This window comes from Bidens hawaiensis, unplaced genomic scaffold, assembly GCF_021521415.1.
Source record: "Bidens hawaiensis isolate Kalapana, Puna unplaced genomic scaffold, B.hawaiensis_p1.1 tig00027288_1, whole genome shotgun sequence".
In the NCBI taxonomy this organism is placed as follows: Eukaryota; Viridiplantae; Streptophyta; class Magnoliopsida; order Asterales; family Asteraceae; genus Bidens; species Bidens hawaiensis.
In genome coordinates, this window is record NW_027505092.1 from 281256 (window position 1) to 304322 (window position 23067).

Consider the following 23067-nt stretch of genomic DNA (forward strand, 5'->3'; position numbering starts at 1 on the left):
TGGGGATAAAGTCTCCATTACATCACCCACACTTCACCTTGTTTTTCATGCCAAAATCCCGTCATTCCCGATACGCTCGTTGTCTAGAAGTACGTGCAAGTAGGAGCGCTGCCCACGTGAAGTTTAAGCATTTCATAGATAAGTCATACAAGGTAGGGGTTCTGCCCGATTATTTTATTACATATGGCTTAGACCCTAGTCGGGGGTATAGTCTATACCTTGATCAAATAATAAATAAATGTAGCTTTCATAAGATAAGATTATGAATAAAATATTATTCTTTATTATAAAGATATATCTTATGGATGAAGAAATGAAATATATATATGTTTCTTCATGATAAAGAAACGTAGTATATAAATGTTTTATAAAATGAAATGAATATCATGGTAAAAGTTATGCAAATAGACTTAAGGTCTAAAGCTAGATCGTAGATCTAGTTATTTATAGAATGTTATTCTCGTACTATAGGTCCGAGATAAAGATCAGACATCTGTTGGTGAGAAATCTTGAAATCAACAAAAGGTGAATACGTCCAAATCTTTTTATAGTGTGAAATGTGTTATGACGAGAATACGTCTATGTAATGTATATTTTGAAAAGATATTTACTCTTTAAAACTATGGACTGTTATCCATATGTAAAGGAGTTATGGAAATATTTGCATGGGGGTTGGTTCAAATCCTCTAAAATGTGTTGATACAAGGTAGTACTAAACACTTAGACTAAAATACACATGTGTCTGGATCCTTACATATATGTACTGTAGTGGGCACACTACAGACATACTGACCATGAGGCAAGTGACTGCCTCTAGGGCGAGTGAAGTTCGATTATGTGGTTTGTGCGTATGTTAGTTCCGATGAGATGGGGTTGAGACCCACTGAGTCGTTGAACACTATTGGTGTTGTGTCATTACGAATTGTGAAAATGTTTTATTGAGTCAGCGTATTCACCAGCATATAGCTGACGTATTTTGAAACTGTTTTCAGGTAACCAGGAGTAAGAAATAGTGATGGATATGTCAGTAGTGATAGAAGATCACTAAGCATAGAATGCAGCTGGTAGCTCAGCTAATTTTGCAATGAAGCATATATATATATATATATATATATATATATATATATATATATATATATATATATATATATATAACTTGTTTTTAAACAAGTAATTTTGTAAAACAATCAAGGGTATTTAATTCCCTGTATTATGAAAGTAAATATTTGAATTAACATTTTCCGCTGCAAACTTTGATAAATTGACAGAAACGGTACCAACTGTGAGTCACACGCCTAGGCCCGAAGGCAGGGTGTGACAATTAAGCTTTAGAAGGTTGCCTTTTAATATATCTTATCTTAATCTTAACTATATATAAACGAAACTTTTAAAAGTTCTCTAGTTGCTCCCTACTTTCTTTCAAGCCACCAGATTGTTTTATTTGTAAATGGAGGTTCTCATGCATTTGACCCGAATTCACGGGTATGGGTCTCACCAAACCCAAATAGCCCTTAAACGGGTTATAACATCTTATTAAATTAAAAATTAATCTTACCAAATATTTGATATGAAAATACTATAAAATAAGGATATACTAAAAATTAATATCCAATTCAAAAAAAGATATTAATTATAATTAAGAAACAATTTTGTAGTAAAAAGAATAAGCGAGTCATGGGTCTCACCAAACCCAGATAGCTTTTAAACAAATTATAAATATTTCATTTATTTGTGAAACCTTTTTATCATAAAACTCTAAGTATATTATTAACTTATTTACAATAAATAAAATTAAAATCTAAAAAATATATAAATATTAGAAACGCAATATGTAAAACAACCCCGTAATAACCTTGTGTGTGTGTGTATAATTTCTTCATTTCAATCAACAGTTTAACAGTTGAGATATATGCCAATGAGCTAGTGGTGGAGTGGTAAGGGAGAGACTTGGTGTTCCATATGACTCAGGTTCGATTTTGCTCCCAGCATTTAGTTTCATAAGCACAAGAGTGATGATGGGAGACTAGACGAGTAGGTGGTTTTCACTAGTTGGATCCTTGAACGACGAGTTTTATCTCACAACATTGTCGTGGTTTCGGGCAAGTGTTCATGGGCGTTGGCCTTAGATAAGGGTTTTTTTTTCTGATCGAAAAACGAGTATATCATAATATAATGAATTTAACCAGTGCCTATTAAAAAGATTCGTGATCGTTAAAAAACAGTTGAGATATATAATGAGTATTAAATTAGTAACAGCAAATACTCCAAACATAATAACAATATACTTTATGACAATTATTTATTTATTTCAAAACGGCCCCCAAAAGGCCAAGTGCACGTTACCAATGACAAGTGGATATCTTTTTATTCTTAATTAATATATATAGTTGGAAGTTGGACTGGTATTTTATGGCTATTTGTGGACGCCTTTGCTCTTGCGTAATTATGGCTCTCTCTTTCTCATTTCCAGGTCGTGGAATTTCTTGCATCATTCTCTTTGTTTCTTCTTCATCCTTATTCCTCTTTCCCTTGTCTGAATCTATAAATTTCAAGATCACTAGCTTTTCTTATGATACAAAAAATATACTCTATATAGGCGATGCACTTCCTTCTTCTGGGGCCGTACAACTCAACCGAGTTGATTACCAGATGCGTGTTGGCAACGTTCAATACGCAGATGCAGTCCAGATATGGGACAAAAAATCTGGCAGACTCTCAGATTTCACCACTCACTTCACTTTCCTTGTAGATACTTTAAATCAAAATTATACTTATTATGGCGATGCATTTGCTCTCTTTCTTGCTCCGGTTGGCTTCCAAATCCCACCAAACTCAGCTGGTCAATTTCTGGGCCTGTTTAACACAAGTAACGATAATTCGCCCCAAACCCAAATCATTGTTGTTGAGTTTGATACTTACGCAAATGACGAGTTCGATCCTCCATATCCTCACGTGGGTATCAACAACAACTCGGTTAGTTCAGCTAAAACCACTCGTTGGAATGCCAGTTTGCACAGTGGAGTTCCTGGGGATGCTTGGGTGTCTTACAATGCTACCACCAAGATGCTGAACCTGTCTTTGCGTTACGGGGCTGGACAAGCGTCTGAAAATAGTACCAACCTTTCCCATAATTTGGACCTATGAGAAGTTCTTCCTGAGTGGGTTACAATTGGATTCTCAGGTACCACTGGTGTAGCAACGGAGAAACAAACTCTTCAATACTGGGAGTTCAGTTCAAGCTTGAACTTAGGACACGGAAGCGATGGTAATTCAAACAAATGGAAATTAACGGTTGGATTAACCGTTCCACTTTGTGTTCTAGTTGTAGGAGGTATAGTAGCATATGTCATATGTTGGAGGAGACCAGGAAAAACTACAGAGGAACCAGAAGATATAGCCGCCTTGAGACCAATAAACGATGATCTTGAAAGAGGAACGGGTCCCAAAAGATTTCCTCTGATAGATCTTGTCTTGGCTACCAACTTCTCTGATGACCAAAAGTTAGGAGAGGGGGGATTCGGGGGCGTCTATAAGGGATACTTATCCAGTGAGGGTGTCATGGTAGCTGTCAAGAAAATTTCACAGGGTTCTAAACAAGGAAAGAAAGAGTACATGACTGAAGTTAAGGTCATCAGCAGTTTAAGGCACCGAAATTTGGTGCAACTCATTGGTTGGTGCCATGATGAAACTCAGTTCTTGCTAGTGTATGAGTTTATGCCAAACGGAAGCCTTGATTATCTTCTATTCAACCAAAAAAGTATCCTTAATTGGGATGTAAGGTACAATATCGCTGTAGGTTTAGCCTCTGCATTGCTCTATCTCCATGAAGAGTGTGAACAATGTGTGGTGCATCGCGATATCAAAGCGAGTAACATCATGCTTGATTTAGGATACAACGCAAAGCTTGGAGACTTCGGATTGGCTAGACTCATGGACCATGAACTGTATTTAAAAACAACTGGTGTAGCCGGAACTCTAGGCTACATGGCTCCTGAGTATGCAACAACTGGGAAAGCCAACAAAGAGTCAGATGTTTATAGCTTCGGGGTTGTTGTATTAGAGATAGCTTGCGGAAAAAGGGCAACAGATATAGTTGACCCACACTCTGATCTTGGGTTGGTTGAGTCGGTATGGGGTTTACATGGAAAATCCGAGCTGCTTTCTGGTGTGGATCACAGGCTGAACAAGGAATTCAACGCAAAAGAAGTTGAGTGCATGATGATAGTGGGGTTATGGTGTTCGCACCCTGACAGAAGTATGAGGCCATCCATCCGCCAAGCAATTCAGGTTCTCAAGTTCGAAAGTGCAGTTCCAAATCTTCCAACAAAGATGCCCGTGCCGGTCTATTACACAGCATCAAATGACTCCGAAATCAGTTCGTCCAGCGCTACAATGACCAACAGTAGCACCGAACTGGTTCGTTGACCAGTCATAATAATTGAAAACGAAAAATTGAACTTTATTTATGCTAGATTCTTATCATATTTTCTGTATGTAATTATAAATAATAATTTTTCTGTATTAATGTGCTATAGACTGAATGGATATACTTTTTTGGTTGAAAATTTGTTTTCTCATAGTGAAATTAAAGATGCAATTAAACGAACATCTGGTATTCAAGTGTTACATATTTCATTATACTTGATCAATGTTTTCATGAGTTTCATCTCTATAATTACTTGGACGATACAATGAATCAAAAAATGGGGGTGAAAAAAAAGAGAAAGAAAAAATTATATAAACTCTCCTAAACATTTTCAATATATAGCTACGTTAAAGAAATTAATGATAAATAAATGCGTCAATATGCTAATGCATGTGCCATCGCAAGCTGGACAAGACAGGATCAAGATGTTTGCAAGAGGTATGTTGTTAGAAAAATATTATATTAAATGCAAAATGACATGAACATACACGAAATTCATCGGTTTAGGTTCAGTATAAATGGGTCAGTTTCAATTCAAACCCGCTAACCCTATTAGGTAAATTGGTCGTGCTTGGGTGAGCTGGGCGGGTTTGCAGTTGCCCCGTTTAACACGTCTATTTTCTATTTAACTTTTTTAAAATGATTTTATTTAATAAATTAAATTGGTTAGTTATCTTATGTCAAATTTATAAACTAACAAGAAAATTGATATAAGATTTTATGATTAAAATGAATTTTGTTTTATATAAATTTGAATCTTTTTGTTCTAAAGATGTAAACTTAAAAGAACTGATATATGAAAACAACAAAAAATAAAAGGTTTTGGGTCAATCAAGTCGTGTTCGGGTCAACTCACGAATATGTGTGCCATGTTAAAGTTCACATGCTAACACGCTTTTTTGGTTCGTGTCAAACTTTCAGGGCTGTATCAGGTTGGACCCGCCAACCAACAAACACAACATGTTAAACACCCCTACTCTCCTTGTTTAATATAAAGTGCAAATAAATCATTAAATGTTTGGCACGTTGATGGAATGTTGGATTAGTTTTTAAATACGTGGCTCCAAGATTGTCCACCACAAACCCAAGAAGACCCCATTTATTTGCAGCTAGGCGGATGCTAAGGTATATTAAAGGTACAGTAGGGATGGGTGACGAGTCCAAAAGGGAGCAAATGGTGGAATTGCACGGCTACTGTGATGTCGACTATGTGGGAGATCCGAGCACTCGTCGTTCAACTACCAGGTATGCCTTTTTAATCGGTTAGAGTGTAGTATTGTGGTTCAGCAAAAGACAACCGACAGTGTCATTATCCACCACCGAGGCTGAATATCGAGCTTCAGCTGTCGCTTCATAGGAGTTAATTTGGTTAGTTCGTTTGTTGAAAGAATTGAACCAAGAAGTTGACCGTGGGGTGAAGTTTAGGTGTGATAATAAGTCGGCTATACAGTTGTCAGAGAATCTGACTTTTCATGCACGAACGAAATATATCAACCATATAGTTGGTGGTAAAGTTTTAGTCTATTTTTATCTTTTATTTGTGTTTATTTTTGTTTGATTTTGAGTCCGATTATAATTCTTGTAGGCAAGTAACTAGCCTGTTTAAACTCTTGTTTCCCTTGTTTATTTTATTACGTTAATCAATAAGAAAAGAGTCGATATTGTTGATCAAACTCTGCGTATAGTTCCAGCTCTTGGGCTTCCGGTTTAGCATGGACAATGTCAAGATGTTTTGTACGTTAATAGAACATTATATTAAGGGCAAATCACTGTGGTTTCAAACTATAGGAATTAGGTTCACCTTGAAATAAGAATTAAAATAAAATAAAGATACTCTATTTATTTGGGAAAAATAATAGTATCATAGCCTGTACATAAACAAATAAATATAAGTAAATAAACCTTATTTGAATGTAGATTGATTCAATTCGTTGGTCTTCAACGAGTAGAGACTTTTGGGTTACTCCTCACTGCAACAATTAAACAAGTTAAATTCAACGCTGCGTTGATTGAAGATTCGTGTTTAACATGGGTCTTTTAAAATAGATTATGTGCATCTTCTTAGATGGACGCTTCTATCTCCAAGGGTTCAACCAAAATAGCTGGCGTACTGTCGGAGATGGCTCTTGACCAAGAAAGCACCAGGCTTATTGGTGTTCTTGAGTTTCTAGCATCGTTTAATGCTAATATCAAATTTTTTGGTGAATAAAAATTTAGAGAGTGCTCATCTCTAAATATTTTTGAAACAAAAATGTGGGAGTTCTCTCTACCTGATTGCAGCATATTGATATTTTCTTCCAAATAATGTGTGGTATTTTCTTAAGGTACCGGAGGAGATTAACAACACTCCATTTTTTTTTTGAAAAACCCACCATGACCCTTTTTTTTAATCCTTCGATTCGGATTCGCTGGTGTCAAAGTTATGTTGAGCCAGAGTCGGGTCTATCTTTCAATCATACTATATAGAGTAAACTGTGGTTTTCGTCCTTGTGGTTTGTCCAAATATGCGATTTTAGTTCAATAGTTTCAAATTTGCAATTTTCGTCCCTATGGTTTCATTTCACTTGCAATTAAATCCTAAATACCTAATTCCCATACCCTCTTTTCATATGTGTGTGTTGGCCACTCTCTTCCGATAGATGGTATACAAGGATTGGAGTCAACCACTCCACTTCCGCCGCCGCCGCTCCGGCCAAACCACTTCCAACAACCGGCGGCGAAGAATCTTCCGCCTGAAAGATCACCGACGAGTTCACCGGCGCCGAAGCGATCGGACAGGTGTGCCAGGTGATAGGTGCGGTGGTGGACGTGAGGTTTAGTGAAGGGTTGCCACCGATTCTGACGGCTTTGGAGGTGTTGGATAACTCGATAAGGCTGGTGCTGGAAGTGGCTCAGCATTTGGGGGAAAATATGGCTAGGACGATTGCTATGGATGGGACTGAAGGTCTAGTTAGAGGTCAACGTGTGTTGAATACTGGGTCTCCAATTACGGTTAGTGGTCAACGCGTGTCACGCCCCAAACCAGGGCCTAGGAGTGTGACCATCAGTTGGTACCTGTTTTGTAAATATTTCAGAGTAGCGAGTTCATTTTAGCGGAAGTCTTTAAATATTAAAATAGTAATTTACATTATCAAAATTACTCGGAAATTAAACACCCGAGTTTCAGTTTTACAAAGCAGTGATATTAATAATACAAGGATTTATAATTTTCAAAAAAACGAGTCATCTTGAGCGATCTTCTATGACTCCAATCCTTGTATACCATCTATCGTCATCTAATTACCTGCAAGGGTGGGAAAAACACGTCAGCTATATGCTGGTGAAACGTTGACTCGATAAAACATTTATAACAGTCGTTAAATACAAACATAGTTTTCTGTTTCACAAACTCAGCAGGAATGCCTGTCCATTCCCGGGATTTGTACCACTACCCTACACACACAATTCAAAGGTTCCCCGAGTACATAGCGCCTGTTCGGAGACAACCTTCCCCTAGGCTATGTAACCCTGTTGGAGAACCGGTTATGACTGACTTGGTTTTGTATGCCAATTATCAGTTATGCTTGGATCCAGACACATGTGTATTCGGACTGAGTTGCTTTTTATTATCCATTTTGTATTATAACGATTTTAGAGATTATATCTCATGCAAAAATTTATCAGACTCTTTGTAATAAACAACCTGTCTATTACAAGAGTAAAATCAGTTCAGACAGTAAAAGGTTAACGTGTTCACCTTATATTATCAGTAGGAAATATCAACCTCCTTGGCTTCAGTATGTTATTAACCTATATTCATAATAGGTATGCATAAGTACCTAGTTGGTATTATTCAGCAGAATTTTAAGTCTGTTTCAGTTTCAGCAGACTCGAGGTCTGATCAGCAGACTTGAAGTCTGATTCAGTTCAGCAGACACGAGGTCTGATCAGTAGACTTGAAGTCTGATTCAGTTCAGCAGACACTAGGTCTGATCAGTAGACTCTTAGGTCTGACCTAACCTTAGGATAGTTATAGTCGTTTTATGAAAATACTTTGGATTTACATATGACGTTTGAAATAGCACGCTTTGGCCTAATAAAGGATATCATGTTGGTAAACTTCTCCAGGTAAGCAAACGGGTCCCGTGGTTGATTGGGATTTGTACGAATTGCTTTCCTTAGGCAAGAGGAGTCTACTAATGATACCCCCCTTCCAGTTACTACATGCCCGTCAAAATAATAGTTTTGATAACATTACTTCACGTGGAAGCAACGTCTTTGCTTTATAAAACATTACTTGGAAAATAATTATAGTTTAACGACTAAACCCTTAACTAAGCTATATCTTATGTATTTTAAGTAACTAGTAAAGTAACTTAACCTTAATCCTACCTTAATCGTCTCGACGGGACTTAGGAGCTAAGAAATCAGCAGTGGTTCGGCTTGTACTTCGTTTATATGATCAACAGCTCGTTAAACAGCGTAACGACACCTCGTCTCTTCGCAAAAACATTCCTCGGCACCTCGGAACTCTCTTGCACGCTTACCAAGGTTAACTATGTGAAAACTAAGATGAAAATTGGATGAAATGGCTTGAACCCGTAGCTGCCCTTTTATAGGTGAGTTTTGCAGACCATCGCGTAGCGCGATGGCCTTTTCCCCAAGGCCGTCGCGTAGCGCGACGCCGCAATTAATCAGAAGCTGCCACGTGTTGACACGTGGTTGGCCACGTGTCCCGGGTTACTTAACCTGGTCATCGCGTAGCGCGATGGACCAGTTGGGTTTGGCCGTCGCGTAGCGCGGCGCACCCCTTTTTCTTGAATTGTGTGACTCTCTGTCGCGTAGCGCGACGGAGTTAATCAGGGGACCATCGCGTAGCGCGATGGGTCTCAAAACCCAAATTTTTCATTTTAAGTCCTTTAACTTTCAGAATTGGCATTTTTAGCCAAAATTAGATGGGGTATTTCCACAGTGTTACAATGCGTGTTGAAATTGATTTGATCTGGTTGTTGATTGATTGTTTTAGATCTGGTTGTTTGTGTTTAGGGTTGGTTGGGGTTTCTTTTGGGAGTATAGTGACAAAATTGCCCCTCAAGCCGATGGACATAACCAGGTAGATTTAACAGAGTTAGTGGGTTAGGATTTAATTACAAGTGAAATGAAACCACAGGGACGAAAATCGCAAATATGAAACTACTGGACTAAAATCGCATATTTGGACAAACCACAGGGACGAAAACCGTAGTTTACTCTACTATATATTATTTTATTTTACTAAATTCCTTTAAAAAAATAACATAATATTAATCAAAAGAACATTCTATGAATTAAAAAAAGAGACAAAATTTTGTGGTCATCATTTCAAAAAGTTAATTTGGCTAATCATTTTGGCCAATCAAAAAGAAAAAAAACAAAATATAGCAAATCATACCTAGGTTGAAGTTACTTCATCTTCTTCATCAGCTCAATCGTCCCAGCGCCTCCACCATCTCCGGCAACCTCCGCTGCCGACATCAAGCACCATGGCCACCACCATCAACCATCCATACCGCATCAGCAAGGCTTTTCTTCGTACCACCGGTCACCGGACAGGGTGCCCAATCCCCCCGCATGCTACCTATTTGGTCCTAACTCACTCCCACCACCCTTAATTATTAGGAGTGAACTCACATATGATAGTTACTTTATGACCCTCTATGTATACTAAGGAATGATCCAAACCTACACTATAAAAAATTGGTAACCTTTATTTTACAAAAGCAGTTGTATTAGATGAATTTGCATTAGACCTAATGCAATGTTTTTGTTACCAATTTCAACTCTTTTTTAAAGAGTTACATCTTGAATACATTGCATTTGAACAAAAAAAAGGTTTCATTATGAAACAAAAAGGTTGCATTAAGTATAATGCAACTATTTTAATAAAATAAAGGTTGCATTAGACCAATTTTGGTTTGGAAATATTTCATTTATTTTAACTCGAAACTTGATATACATAAACCAAATGCGTATAATTTTAAGCTATCAAATAAAACAACATAAGTAAATACAACCTAATTAAACCGACAAAACACCTTATTTGATCTCCACCACCTTGAAAGCCATGTTTCTTTTGCACCATCCGTTTCATATATTAACAAACAAGATTAGTCCAACAATCATCCCTACTCTTGGTTTGTTCACATAAACCATCACACTAATATTCTTTCGTCATCCTTATTTTGAATCAACTTTGTCACTTCTTCTGTTTGTTCCCACTTCAAGCATTTAGCCACATATTATACAAAATCATTGCATTTAAAACATCTAATATGATTTTTGTCTTGCTCTCTTCGACCGTAGGAACTGACCATCTCGATCTTCACCAAACCTTCGATCTCTACCAAAAGCTACATTAGTCTTCTCGGTTCAAATTCTCTATCCCACCTTGACCATAGTGTTTAAAAAATATGCCTTTTTCTCTCTTTCCCATTGGTTTTGATAAAAGTAATTAACATGAGTATTGCCATCTGTGAACATAGATCTTATACGTTACAAACAACATGTGTGAACGTCTATCTTATACGTTACAAACATATACGCCGCATATGTTTTCCTATATATATGGTTTCTTGTTTGTTGTTTTGATGTCATTTTTCATTCTGAGATAATAAAGTTTTCTTCTCTGCTTCAATTCTTCTTTTATTTATGTGTTATCGTTTTCTACGATTACATGGTATTAGAGTAGAGTTATTAATCGTACTCTTCGTTTCAACTGGTTTTTTTCTCAATTAACCGGTTTTCTCTCTTCATCCGCTGTTTGTTTTTTATTTTCTGATCATCTTGTTGATCATTCCTCTGTGTTTATTCGGGTATTGATCTTGTTATCTTCTTGATACATCTCTTTTCATATCTTTCTATCTTCTTTTATTCCTTTCAGAAGACTTAACCGTTCAAATATTACCAAATTTTCTCAACATGTCATTTTCTTGGTTCTGATATTTTTCTCAAAGTTTCAAATCATTCCACATTCGTTTTACTCAAAATCCTATCAAATTCTTTCTCGGAGCATAAGTTTCTCAGCGCATAAGTCTTGATTTTGACTTATACGCCGTATAAGTCTTATAGTTTTTTAGCGTATAACTCTTATATGCCGTAAATTTTTCCCTTACTTACGCGGCGCATAAGTCTCAAACATATATACTTATATGCCGTATATGTTATACGGCGCATAAGTATTGTTTTTTCGTTTCTTCCTTCCGTGTGTATGTTTCATTATGTTGTGTTTTCTAATGGTAGCTTCAAGCAGTTCTGTGGCTCCAAATACGATAATTGATTCCTCGAATCAGCTTTATCTTCATCCTTCTGATCATCCTGGTATGATCCTCGTTTCCAAATTCTTTGACGGTAATGGTTTTGGAGCTTAGAAAAGAGCAATGATGATTATCAGTGGTTTATGTCGCTGTGTATGTCGATGACATTCTAGTTTCTCGGAACAATTTGGAAGAGATCAATAATCTCAAGAATTTCCTAGATTCATCTTTCAAAATTAAAGATCTGGGACGTCTCAATTATTTTTTGGGAATTGAGGTTCTTTACACTACAAAAGGTGTTATCATGTGCCAATGCAATTTCGCTAAGGGCATGCTTTCTGAATTTGGTACTTCCAATCTTTCTGTCACCAACTCTCCATTACCTCATCATTTACAACTGAAAGCTCACGAGGGACTCGTTCTTGATGAACCTTTACGATATAGGAAACTTGTTGGTAAACTTAATTACTTTATTCACACAAGACCTAATATTTCTTTTGCTGTTCAATTTCTGAGTAAATTAATTCAAGATCCGAGAATGTTTTAGTGGAATGCAGCGCTTCACACTCTTTCATATGTCAAAGGCACTTTATCTTAATGATTATTCTTCAACCACAATCCTTCCTTTGCTTCACAGGCATTCGGTGATTCGGATTGGGCGGCTTGTCCTAATTATACTCGTCGATTGGTCAGTGGTTTTTATGTTTCACTTGGGGGCTCTCCGATTTCTTGGAAATCTAAGAAACAACCTACCGTTTTTTGAGCTCTACTAAAGCCGAGTACCGATCTCTTCGATGCGTGACTGCCGAACTTGCATGGTTGACAAGACTTCTCTCGGAGTTCAATGTTCCTAACATTACGCGTGTCACACTTAAATGTGACAGTCATGCTGCAATCTATATTGCAAAGAATCCTGTCTTTCATGAGCTGACTAAGCACATTGAAATCGATTGTCATTTTGTTCCTGAGAAGTTAGAAGAGTGCCTCTTGACTTTGGTGCATACAAACACGAAAGATCAGTTTGCTGACATTTTTACAAAGAGCTTGCCAGTGCCACATTTTCACAAGCTTCTATGCAAGTTGGGGTTTTCTCTGCGCCTAACTTGAAGGGGGGCGTGAATGTATATCTTAAACGTTACAAACATATACGCCGTATATGTTATACAACGTGTAACTTACACGCCATATAACATATGCGCCCGCATATGTTTTCCTATATATATGGTTTCTTGTTTGTTGTTTTGATGTAATTTTCATTCTGAGATAATAAAGTTTTCTTCTCTGCTTAATTTTTTTCTTTTATTTCTGTATGATGGGTTCTTTGACACACTCTTCATGGGCTTTCAACCTTCCAATAACTTCATTAAATTGCATCATAAACCAACTCAAAACAATGCTCAATTGTGGCATCAATCTAAGGAAATGATTTTGGCAGCAAATAAACACGACAGATTTCCCATGCTTTAGTAATTTTTGATCTAAAATCAAAACATGTTAAATTTTCATTATGTCATAATTAACCCCCCCCCCCCCCACACACACACACACCAGACATCAGTGCCACACGAACAAACCACCACAACCTAAAAGCAACATCGCACGAGCAAACCACCACACCAACAAACCATACAAACCAACCACACCAACATCGCAGTAGCACCATGCTAATTAAATGCTTCACCACGCCATCACCATTGTGAACGACCCAACAAACATTGTGTCACCATTTCTCTTCATTTCTCGTTAGTAAAACATCCTATATTTGTTTAATGTGTAACTGAAAATAGGGTTAAAACTATATAAGTATGCTTGTGTATTATATATGACTTTTGTTATAGAAGTTATGTTGATATATATGCATATGAGATGTTTAGAATTAAAACTCATTTAAGTTAAGAAAACCCGAGAAAACACAATGTAACATAATTTTTTTTTAAACATATGTAATATATGTTGTTACATTTAATACAAAACATCGAAACATTAAAATACATTATTTCATAATTTTTTTTAACTTTTAAACATAGTTTTCAAGAGAGAGAAAATGTAATTTTACTTTTCCATTTTTTATTAACTTTAAATTTGGATCATAATATTCAAACTTTAATTTAAAACATGTGGTTGAAAATGAGTTTCTAGAGTTTTCTCAACAAATCATTTTAAGTTTTAAGAACTAGAAAGAACTCAACGTAAGATTTTTTTTTTTGAATTTTTTTTACATACATGTAATATATATATATATATAGGTTACTTGTACGTAGAAAAATTACATCATTTTTTACGCACCAAATCGACTTCTTACATAGGTGTAACGGACGTTTAAATCAGTGTAATCACTGTACATCTTTAATCTCTCTCCTACTTAAATTTTTTAATCAGATTTAATCTCAACCACATAATCTAACCTATTTAGTTAAATATGTGGTTAAAAATGAGGTTCTTAAAGTTCTTAAAACTCAACTAGTTTCCAAAGTATCCCTCCCCTATATATACACACACATACATGCACACACGTGTGTGTGCGCGTGCGTGTACAAATAAAGAACCAATGTATAGAAAGAATGGCGAAAATGGGTGTATTAGAGAGGAGTTTATGAATGGAGTCTATACATTCATATCATTTATCAATGATAGATTTGTCGAAAAAATGAGTAAGAGTTTTTTTGGAACTATTATTACTATTAGGAGTCCTTGTTCCAAATGTCATAACAATTAGAAGTTGTGTTAGTTTACCAATCATGACAAGAATTATATCTCTATATTTCATTCAGTCTTTCTATTTTCTAGCGAAGAAAGAAAGAAGAGTGACAAGGTAATTAAGTTTAGATTTGACTGTTTCCTTTAAGTTGGATAGAACTCATTATCAAGGCCAACTTGTTTAGATTTGGATTCAAGCTTAATTATCATGTGTTAGAGCCATGGTGGACAAAGGCAGGAGATAGAGGATCGTCTTTGTCAATTACCAAATAGGAGAGATGATAATGTCAAGGGTTGCATACAAATGGTGTTAGATATTTTGTGATATGCATAGACAACGATGTAGTAGAGGAAGAACCCAAACCGGCTCAATTGCAATAGTTGACATGTTAGATGCTACTGACGAGCCTTTGTGTGATGGTTGTCAAAATCACCCAAAATTAGAAGATATAACTAAAGTGTTGTATTGGAAAGCATCTTGTAACACACCCGCTTCGAGTTATAATCATTTACATCCCATCATTCAACGCATGCTTCCCAAGGGTGAAAAGGTACCAAGTAATGGTTTGATCCTTAAGAGCCAAACGTTTAAAGGCCAGCAATCACTCCATCATAATCGATCGATCTTTATAATTTTGTAAATCATCCTACATCAAAGCCTGACTAGAACAGTGTTGGGGTAATTTTTTGCCTATTAGAAAGCCCAACAAATACCATTCTACATGGGTTATATTACTATTATTGTTTAATAATAAGAAAAAAGAAAAAAAAGGAAATATATTTTATTGATTTTTGTTTGTTGACGGAAGAAAAGAAGGGGGAATTGGTTTGGGCCCACATAGACTTCTTGGACAAGAAAGACAAAAATCCAAAGTTTGTTTTTTGGAATATATATTAAACCGACATACCTATGTATATATATACATGGAAGAATATTGTGAGCCGTCAATATACACGAAGAAAAGCTGTGAACAATTAGTATTCCTCTTCTGCCGAAATAAGAGATTACGAAGAGAAGAAAAAACCGGCGTCTCAGTTTTTGGTGTTCGTGAAGATAAGAGACGTTTCAGAGATCGATTTATTCTCTCGTCGATACCTCTTATTCGTTTACTCTCTTGTATTTGATTTCATATCCTTGAAGTAATTGTTGTTCCAAGTATATGATGATTTGTGTATGCCTCTAGTTTTATCTAGAGAAGACTTTGTATTGTTATTATTGGTGATAGTGGATTTGAAACGCCTCTAGTAGTCCTGTGGTTTTTACTCTTGTCTTGAGAGGTTTTCTACACTAAAATTTTGTGTCCTTGTTACTTTTATATTACCCTATTTGTTTGCATCCTCATTGGTTCATTCGGGTCGGAAAATAGTTTAGCCAAACGAAGATTAATTCTGCAATTTTTTGTTTACCGTTCGTGGCTAGGTGTGGTTTTTCCTAATAAACAGATCCAATTAAGCCCAATACCTATCCTAATTCTTAAGTCTTCTAAAAAGTTGCTGGTCCAAACCGATCCTTGACTTTTTCTCATATCATTTAGAGAAACGTTTTTAGTAACTCTTGTCTTAAATAGGCAAGAAGTTGAAGGTGTGTTCCAAGTAACGTTTGACAAAAAGATAATAATTAAGAAGTCAAGATAAAGGTTATCCTTATCTTCGTGTCATTTTCAAAGTAATATGATTGGAACTTTGTTTTGGCTTTCTAGATTTTTTGAGTTAAGAATTTCAACGGTAAAACAAGTAAAGACACAATTGAGACCTCTAAGTGCATATGCACTCATGTTTTCTCATGCTCATAACCAATATTTTGACTTGGTTGACCACTTACACTCCTACTACCCTCCAAACGTAAGGATATTCTCATTCCAGCAATTGATAAGTCTCTCTCCTCACACCGTCCTTCTCATGAATATAAGCTCATATCCTATCACAGGCTTTATATCGAAAGATCATACACCGAAAACATCCTATCAATCACCCAAATCATTTTATTGGGTTTGGGTTAAAAAGTCCAACATCACATAATCATGGGAAAGTTCGCCATGCACACATCTTCATCAGAAAACATGTGGATAGGAGGAGCAATAGTATTGATCATCATTCTAACCATCTTATTACGAAAACTAGCAATCTGCATGGATTGCAAAGCAAAAGCAAGAGCTTTGGCGAAAGCACATAGGAGTGACCATAGTCAGAAAGACATAGAGTTATCTTCATTGTCTACTACTAAGACTATTAGGACATATGCACTTGAGGAAATCAAGGTCGCGACAAGAGATTTCCTAATTCGAATAGGTGTTGGAGCCACGTCATATGTTTATCTTGCAGAACTCGGGGATGGAAGGTTTGGCGCGGTAAAGAGGGTGATGGAGGAGAGAGGTGGCTGTCAGAAGATGTTTCTTGATGAAGTCTCCATCTTGCTTAGGATTTGTCACCCTAACTTGGTTGGCTTGTTGGGTTTTTGCCTAGACAAAGGTAAGTCCATAGTATTTTGGATTAACCTTAATCAGCTTAAACTATTTCGTTTTTATATATATTTTCCCAAAAGTACGATGGAATTTTTGAAACATATCATATATAAACAAACAATTTAAAACTTTATATATAGTTTTTATTTTTATTAAGACTTTAATATAAAGTGATCGTTGCATGTATACTATTTTCTCTCTTTTACCAAACGGACATAAAGAGAAAAGGAACTATCAAACAAGATCACCAAAGTTTCGATGATGCATATTCCTAGCTTTGTATCCCTCCGTAAAGGCCTAGGATAATATTCCTCTAAAGGATTATCTTCTTGGAAACTAAGTATTCTTTCTTCAACGATTTTCAATAAACATAAACATTTTCAATCTATCTATAATATATATAAACGAAAACCCAAAAATCTTATATGTCTCGATGTGGTCGCTCCCCCCTTTTATGAAAGCCACCAGATTTCTTGATTTTTAAATGGAGGCCTCTCATTGATTTAACCCAAATTCATGGGTATGGATCTTACCAAAACCAGATAGCTCTTAAACGGGTTATAACATCTCATTAAATTAAAAATTAATCTTACCAATTATTTGATATGAGAATCCTACAAAATAGGAATATACTAAAATTTAATATCCAATTTAAAAAGAAAAAGATATTATTTATTAATTAATAAACATTTTTTTAGTAAAAAACATAAGCGGGTCATGGGTCACCAAATCAAGATAGCTTTTAAACGGGTTATAACATATCATTTATTTTTAAAACCTTTTCATCATCAAACCCTAAGTATATATTATTAACTTTCTTACAATAAAGAAAATTAAAATCCAAAAAATAAATATTAAAAAACGAAAAATGTAAAACAATAATTCTCTCAAGCCATCAAATTACTTTATTTGTAAATGAAGACTTCTCACGCATTTGACCCGAATTCACAGGTAAAGGTCTCACCAAACCCAGATAGCTCTTAAATCGGTTATAACATCTCAATATAATAAAAAATAATCTCATCAAATATTTGATATGAAAATCCTATAAAATAATAGGAATATACTAAAAATTAATATCCTGCTTTATTTTAAAAAGATATTATTTATAATTAAAGAAACAATTTTATAATAAAGAAAATAAACGGATAATGGGTATCACTAAACCCAAATAGCTTTTAAACCGGATTATAACATATCATTTATTTATAAAACCATTTCATCATCAAACCTCAAGTATATTGATTATTAACTTTCTTACAATAAATAAAAGTAAAATCCAAATATACATATATAAATATTAAAAACGAATAATGTAAAACAACTCCTGTAATACAGGGGGATAAAATCTAGTAGCATTATATTCTAGAATGCGTACAAGTTTACAAAATGGGTTAATGCGTGTTTCTAGAATTTGTATATGGGTTTATTTAAATAAACTCAAATCAACTAAACTGCGGGTTATTTGAGCCACTGATCATCATAACAAAAATGTAGTGCGTTTCTCATTTTGATACCTTGTTTTTGTTATTGAAGTAGCTATTTTCAGCCCAAGCCCATTTTGTCAGAACTCGTTTTTACCAAACCAAACTGACACTTTCTTAAATTATCCATTTTGACTAAAGCACGTTTTGCTTAACCCATTTTGAGCCGAAGTCATTTTGAATCAAACCAATTTTTTTTAGCCAGAGTCATTTTGAATCAAACCAATTTTGACATTTCACTTGCCCGTATTACCGGACATATCTTCTTTGAACCACACACACCCGTTTGTTTAGGCTCATGATCTTTGAAACATGACGATGCTATCTCAATATTAGGTGTTAAAAATTAAAATAATTTCTCCTTCATAAAGAAGCATAATAAGTTTATGTTTTTATTTCGAGTATATATGTTAATAAATTTAATCTTATTTAAATACAATTCCAGATACAAGTTTTAGCTAGCTAACAATTTCAACTCGCCTATTTAATTGTGTATATGCAGTCACAAGAAAATACTAGTGTTATGTATACCAAAGGGCTTCTAACCCAATGATACCAAAGTGTTAAAAATGTGAAGTCTTTCCCGATTGATAAGGGTTCAAAACTTCAAATACATTGAGACCAAAAGAGTAAATTTAGTAGTAGGTTATAATGGGTCAATACTAAAAACTAAGGGTGGCAAAACAAACCCATTTGGGTTATTTTGGGTCAATTTGGATAACTTTTAAAATTGAGATGGGTCAGGATGGATTAAAAGAAATTTGCAAGAAGGTCAAGATGGGTTAGGAAAATGCTAGTGGCATTTTGTTATAGGTTAGAATGGGTTTGTTTATGGGTTAGAATGGACTAAAACAAGTTTTATCCAATTTTATTTCAAACAAAACCCGAACCGAATAGAAACCGAGAAATCAAAACCGAAATCGTTGAAACCGAACATATACCGAAACCGACCGAAATAAAAAAAAAAAAAAAAAAGCAAAACCGAAGCGAAAAAAACTTGAAAAACTGAACCTGAACCGAGACAAAACCAAGTTTTTTTTTTCTTTATGAACGAGGAAGACGGGGGAAACATTTTAGTTATTTTACTTTTTGCGTTTTCGATTTATATTTTGAGTTATTATTTTTTTATTAATTTTTTTGAATATTTTTTTGAGGGGTTTTTGAACCCTTTATATTTTAACATTTACTTAGTTCAAGATATGGGTTAACTTTACTCATCTTGACCCATATCCATCATAAACCGAATGAAACCGAGAACTCGAAACCGAACAAAAACCGAAAACATTGAAACTGAATAGATACCAAAACGAAAAAAAAAGCAAAAATGAACCGAAAAAAAACCGAGCCTGAACCGAGACAAAACCGAGTTTTTTTTTTTTTTTATTTATGAATCAAGGACAACGGCGATAACATTTTAGTTATTTTACATTTTCCGTTTTTTATTTATAAATTGAGTTATCAATTTTTTATTAAATTTTTTGAATATTTTTTTGAGTGGTTTTTGAAACCCTTTGCATTTTAACCTTTATTTGGGTCAAGATGGATTAACTTTACCTATCCTAACCCTCTATTTTAAAAATCCATCCTGACCCATACCCATCCTAATCCTCTATTTTAAAAATCACCCTCTATTTTAAAAATCCATCCTGACCCATACCCATCCTAACCCTCTATTTTAAAAATCCATCCTGACCCATCGCCCAAATCCAACCCAACCCACTCATATCGCCACCTCTGCTAAAAACCCTCATCTGATATGCATAATGCATTCCAATAATATAGGGGTGTATGAGTTTGCTTTTAAAAAGTATTATCATTATCTTTAGTATTGTGTCCTTCCTCCTTTACCAACCATGTTTCTGTAACTATAACAGGTGAACAGCTTCTTCTACTGGAATACATGCCTAACAAGAGCCTATTTGATCGGCTACACACCCACAAAGGCAAGTCTTCAGGATGTCTCTCGTGGTCTAGTCGTTTAAGCATTGCCCTAGACATTGCGTATGCTCTCGACTACCTCCACTCCGTCGCAGACCCTCCAGTCATCCATAGAGACGTCAAGTCATCCAACATCCTCCTCGTAAATGACGATCATGCTAAACTTGCAGACTTTGGGCTATGCAAATTGGGACATCATGATGCTTTCACTGCTCAAACACCGACAATCATACGAGGCTCCTTAGGCTATGTTGATACCAATTACCTCAACACGGGTCTAGTATCACCTAAGAGTGACGTATATAGCTTTGGTGTTTTATTGCTTGAGCTCATAACCGGGATGAAGTCTTTGCAAGGCTCGATAACCCTAGCTGAGTGGACGAGTGAGTGTCGAAAACATCAGGAGGTGGAAGTTTTGATGGGTATGTTGGATCCAAAGCTAAATGGTCAAGTGAATGTGGAACAACTTAGAGTTCTAGTTCATGTTGCAAATATGGCATTGCTAGAGAACTCGATGGCAAGACCAAATATGTCAGAAATTGAGCATAAGATATCGAGCTGTATGGATCCACCTGAAACTGAATTGCCTGTATGATTAGACTCATTGGTAGCAAGTATATATATACATTGTTAGCATCAGTTAGGAACACATACGTAGGTGCATTACACCTACATTGTATATAGCATTATTTATAATCTCGAGAGGTGATACAAAATATCACTATTTTACTAAATTTGGGTGTTTATTTTCTTGGCCCAATTACAAATTTTGTCCTTTAAAAAAAGCCAAATTACGGTTCGTGTCCTTTCCTTGCAGGCGGTGTCCTTTAAACTTTTTTTTCCTACAAGTTTTGTCCTTTACGCTAACTGGGTTAGAAAAAGTCAGTTAAGTATGACATGTGCCAGACATGTGATGGGCATAATTGTAATTTTAGTGTATCTTTAAATTAAAAAAAAAAAAGAAAATGTTAAGTTTCCCCTCCTTTCTCTCTTCTTTCTCTCTAAGCCACCACCATCACCATGAACTCCGGCCACCATAAACTCCGGCCACCGCAAACGATCCCTATCACCCGAACCCGACCCATCCTTTTCCAAAACCCGTATCCCTATCACCTGAACCCGACCCATCCTTTTCCAAAACTCCGGCCACCATGAAGCCCAAACCCACAGCTACCGCCACACACCAACCTTTCTTAAATCGGCCACCGCCAGCCACCGTCACAAATTCCGGCCACCAGAAACAACCACACCACCATACCGCAACCACCACTACACAAAAGCCAACACCTGCAACTGCCACCATACCGCAACTCTCTCTCACTCTCTCTAGAGCAAACCTCCACCACCGTCCACTCCACCTGCCGCCACCATACCAGCACCATCCAACTATAACCACCTTCATTATCTGATTCTTATTCACCTTCATCAAATCCCCTTAATCCTATTCACCTTAATCAATTGCTTCATTTCAATTTCAACCTCTGTTACAAAAAAGGTGGGTTTGGGTTTCCCAACATATCCACAAATAGTTGATTCTTCTTCCTTGCCGGTCGGAAAAATGACCAACCCATTCATTTTCTTTCATCTAAAATCAACCAAACCTGTCAATCCTCTTATCCTGTCGTTTCTTCAGTCTCTCTAAACTCTGCTTCAATGGCATCATCTTCCACACTCTCTACGGTGACTCTACGCGCCTTCTCTTATCCTCCACGCGCCACCACCACCACTCAATGTCTTTCCCCCAAACAAACCCTAGAATTCGGCCCCAAACTCACCCACCGGTCCACATTCCTCCGTCCAGTCGCCGCCGTGGCAGAGGAGAAAGTCGTCCAGCTGGGCGATGACATCTCAAACCTAACCCTAGCTCAGGCACAGTCTCTGGTCGAGTACCTTCAGGACAAGCTCGGAGTCACCGCCGCCTCATCGGCTTGTTTCCAGGAGATGGTGCCGGATGTGGTGGTGTTGGTGTGGAGAGAGAGAGAGAGAGAAGATGGGAAGAGAGAGAGAGAATCATTTTAATATATATTAGACAAATTACAGGCGAAAAGACAAAAATGCCCTCACATGCGCCTCACGTGAGGGTATTTAACTGACTTTTTCTAACCCAGTTAGCGTAAAGGACATAACTTGTAGGAAAAAAAAGTTTAAAGTACACCGCCTGCAAGGAAACTTAGAAAAGGACACGAACCGGTTTTTGGCTTTTTTTAAAGGACAAAATTTGTAATTCTGTCTATTTTCTTTTGCCGTATTTTTATGACGGTTATTAAAAATTAAATTTATAAAATTCATAAAAATACAAAAAAAATATATATATTTAAAATTTATTAATAAGATAATAAAATTCTTAGCAAAATTAGAAAAAAAGTATATAATAGAAAGATAATTCAACAAAATTCGCTTTAAAAATGATAAAATTAATATATTAAAACTAATTAATAAAATGTGTAGCCTCAAGAAAATAAATATTTATATAATAACTAAAAGTATTGTAATAAATAGCATCTTAATATTCAAGTATATTAACATATATAAAACTTACATCATAATTTTATAAAAATTTGTAGTCTATCTAAAAAGTTTAGGAAATTAGATTTTAATAGTTTAAACTATAACCTATTAATCGATAATAATTCGCAGTTACAGTTTAACTAATGCTTATCCTACAACTCACTTTTGTTGTCAATAACAATCTTCGAAGCATAATCGTCATATGACTGCTTAATCTATCGCTAAATCTTGTCCTCTAATTTTGTAGTCTTTGTACTTTAAAATTAAAAAATTAAAAAGTA

General features: G+C 35.7%; 2 protein-coding genes and 1 pseudogene across 2 annotated transcripts; all 3 read left to right on the forward strand.

The window, feature by feature from the left end:
• Positions 1 to 2445: 2445 nt before the first annotated feature.
• LOC143610637 (L-type lectin-domain containing receptor kinase IX.1 pseudogene) lies at positions 2446 to 4425 on the forward strand (annotated as a pseudogene).
• Positions 4426 to 16523: 12098 nt separating this feature from the next.
• Positions 16524 to 20873, forward strand: LOC143610641 (putative receptor-like protein kinase At1g49730). Its single transcript, XM_077085059.1, has 2 exons — positions 16524 to 16863; positions 20167 to 20873. Exons 1-2 carry the CDS (start codon positions 16524 to 16526, stop codon positions 20871 to 20873), a joined length of 1047 nt encoding a protein of 348 aa, XP_076941174.1.
• Positions 20874 to 21931: 1058 nt separating this feature from the next.
• LOC143610642 (large ribosomal subunit protein bL12c-like) lies at positions 21932 to 22243 on the forward strand (the record flags this gene model as incomplete). The annotated part of the gene is made up of 1 exon (XM_077085060.1): positions 21932 to 22243. A coding segment is annotated over exon 1 (312 nt), but the record flags the coding sequence as incomplete, so codon positions are not given.
• Between the last annotated feature and the right edge of the window lie 824 nt (positions 22244 to 23067).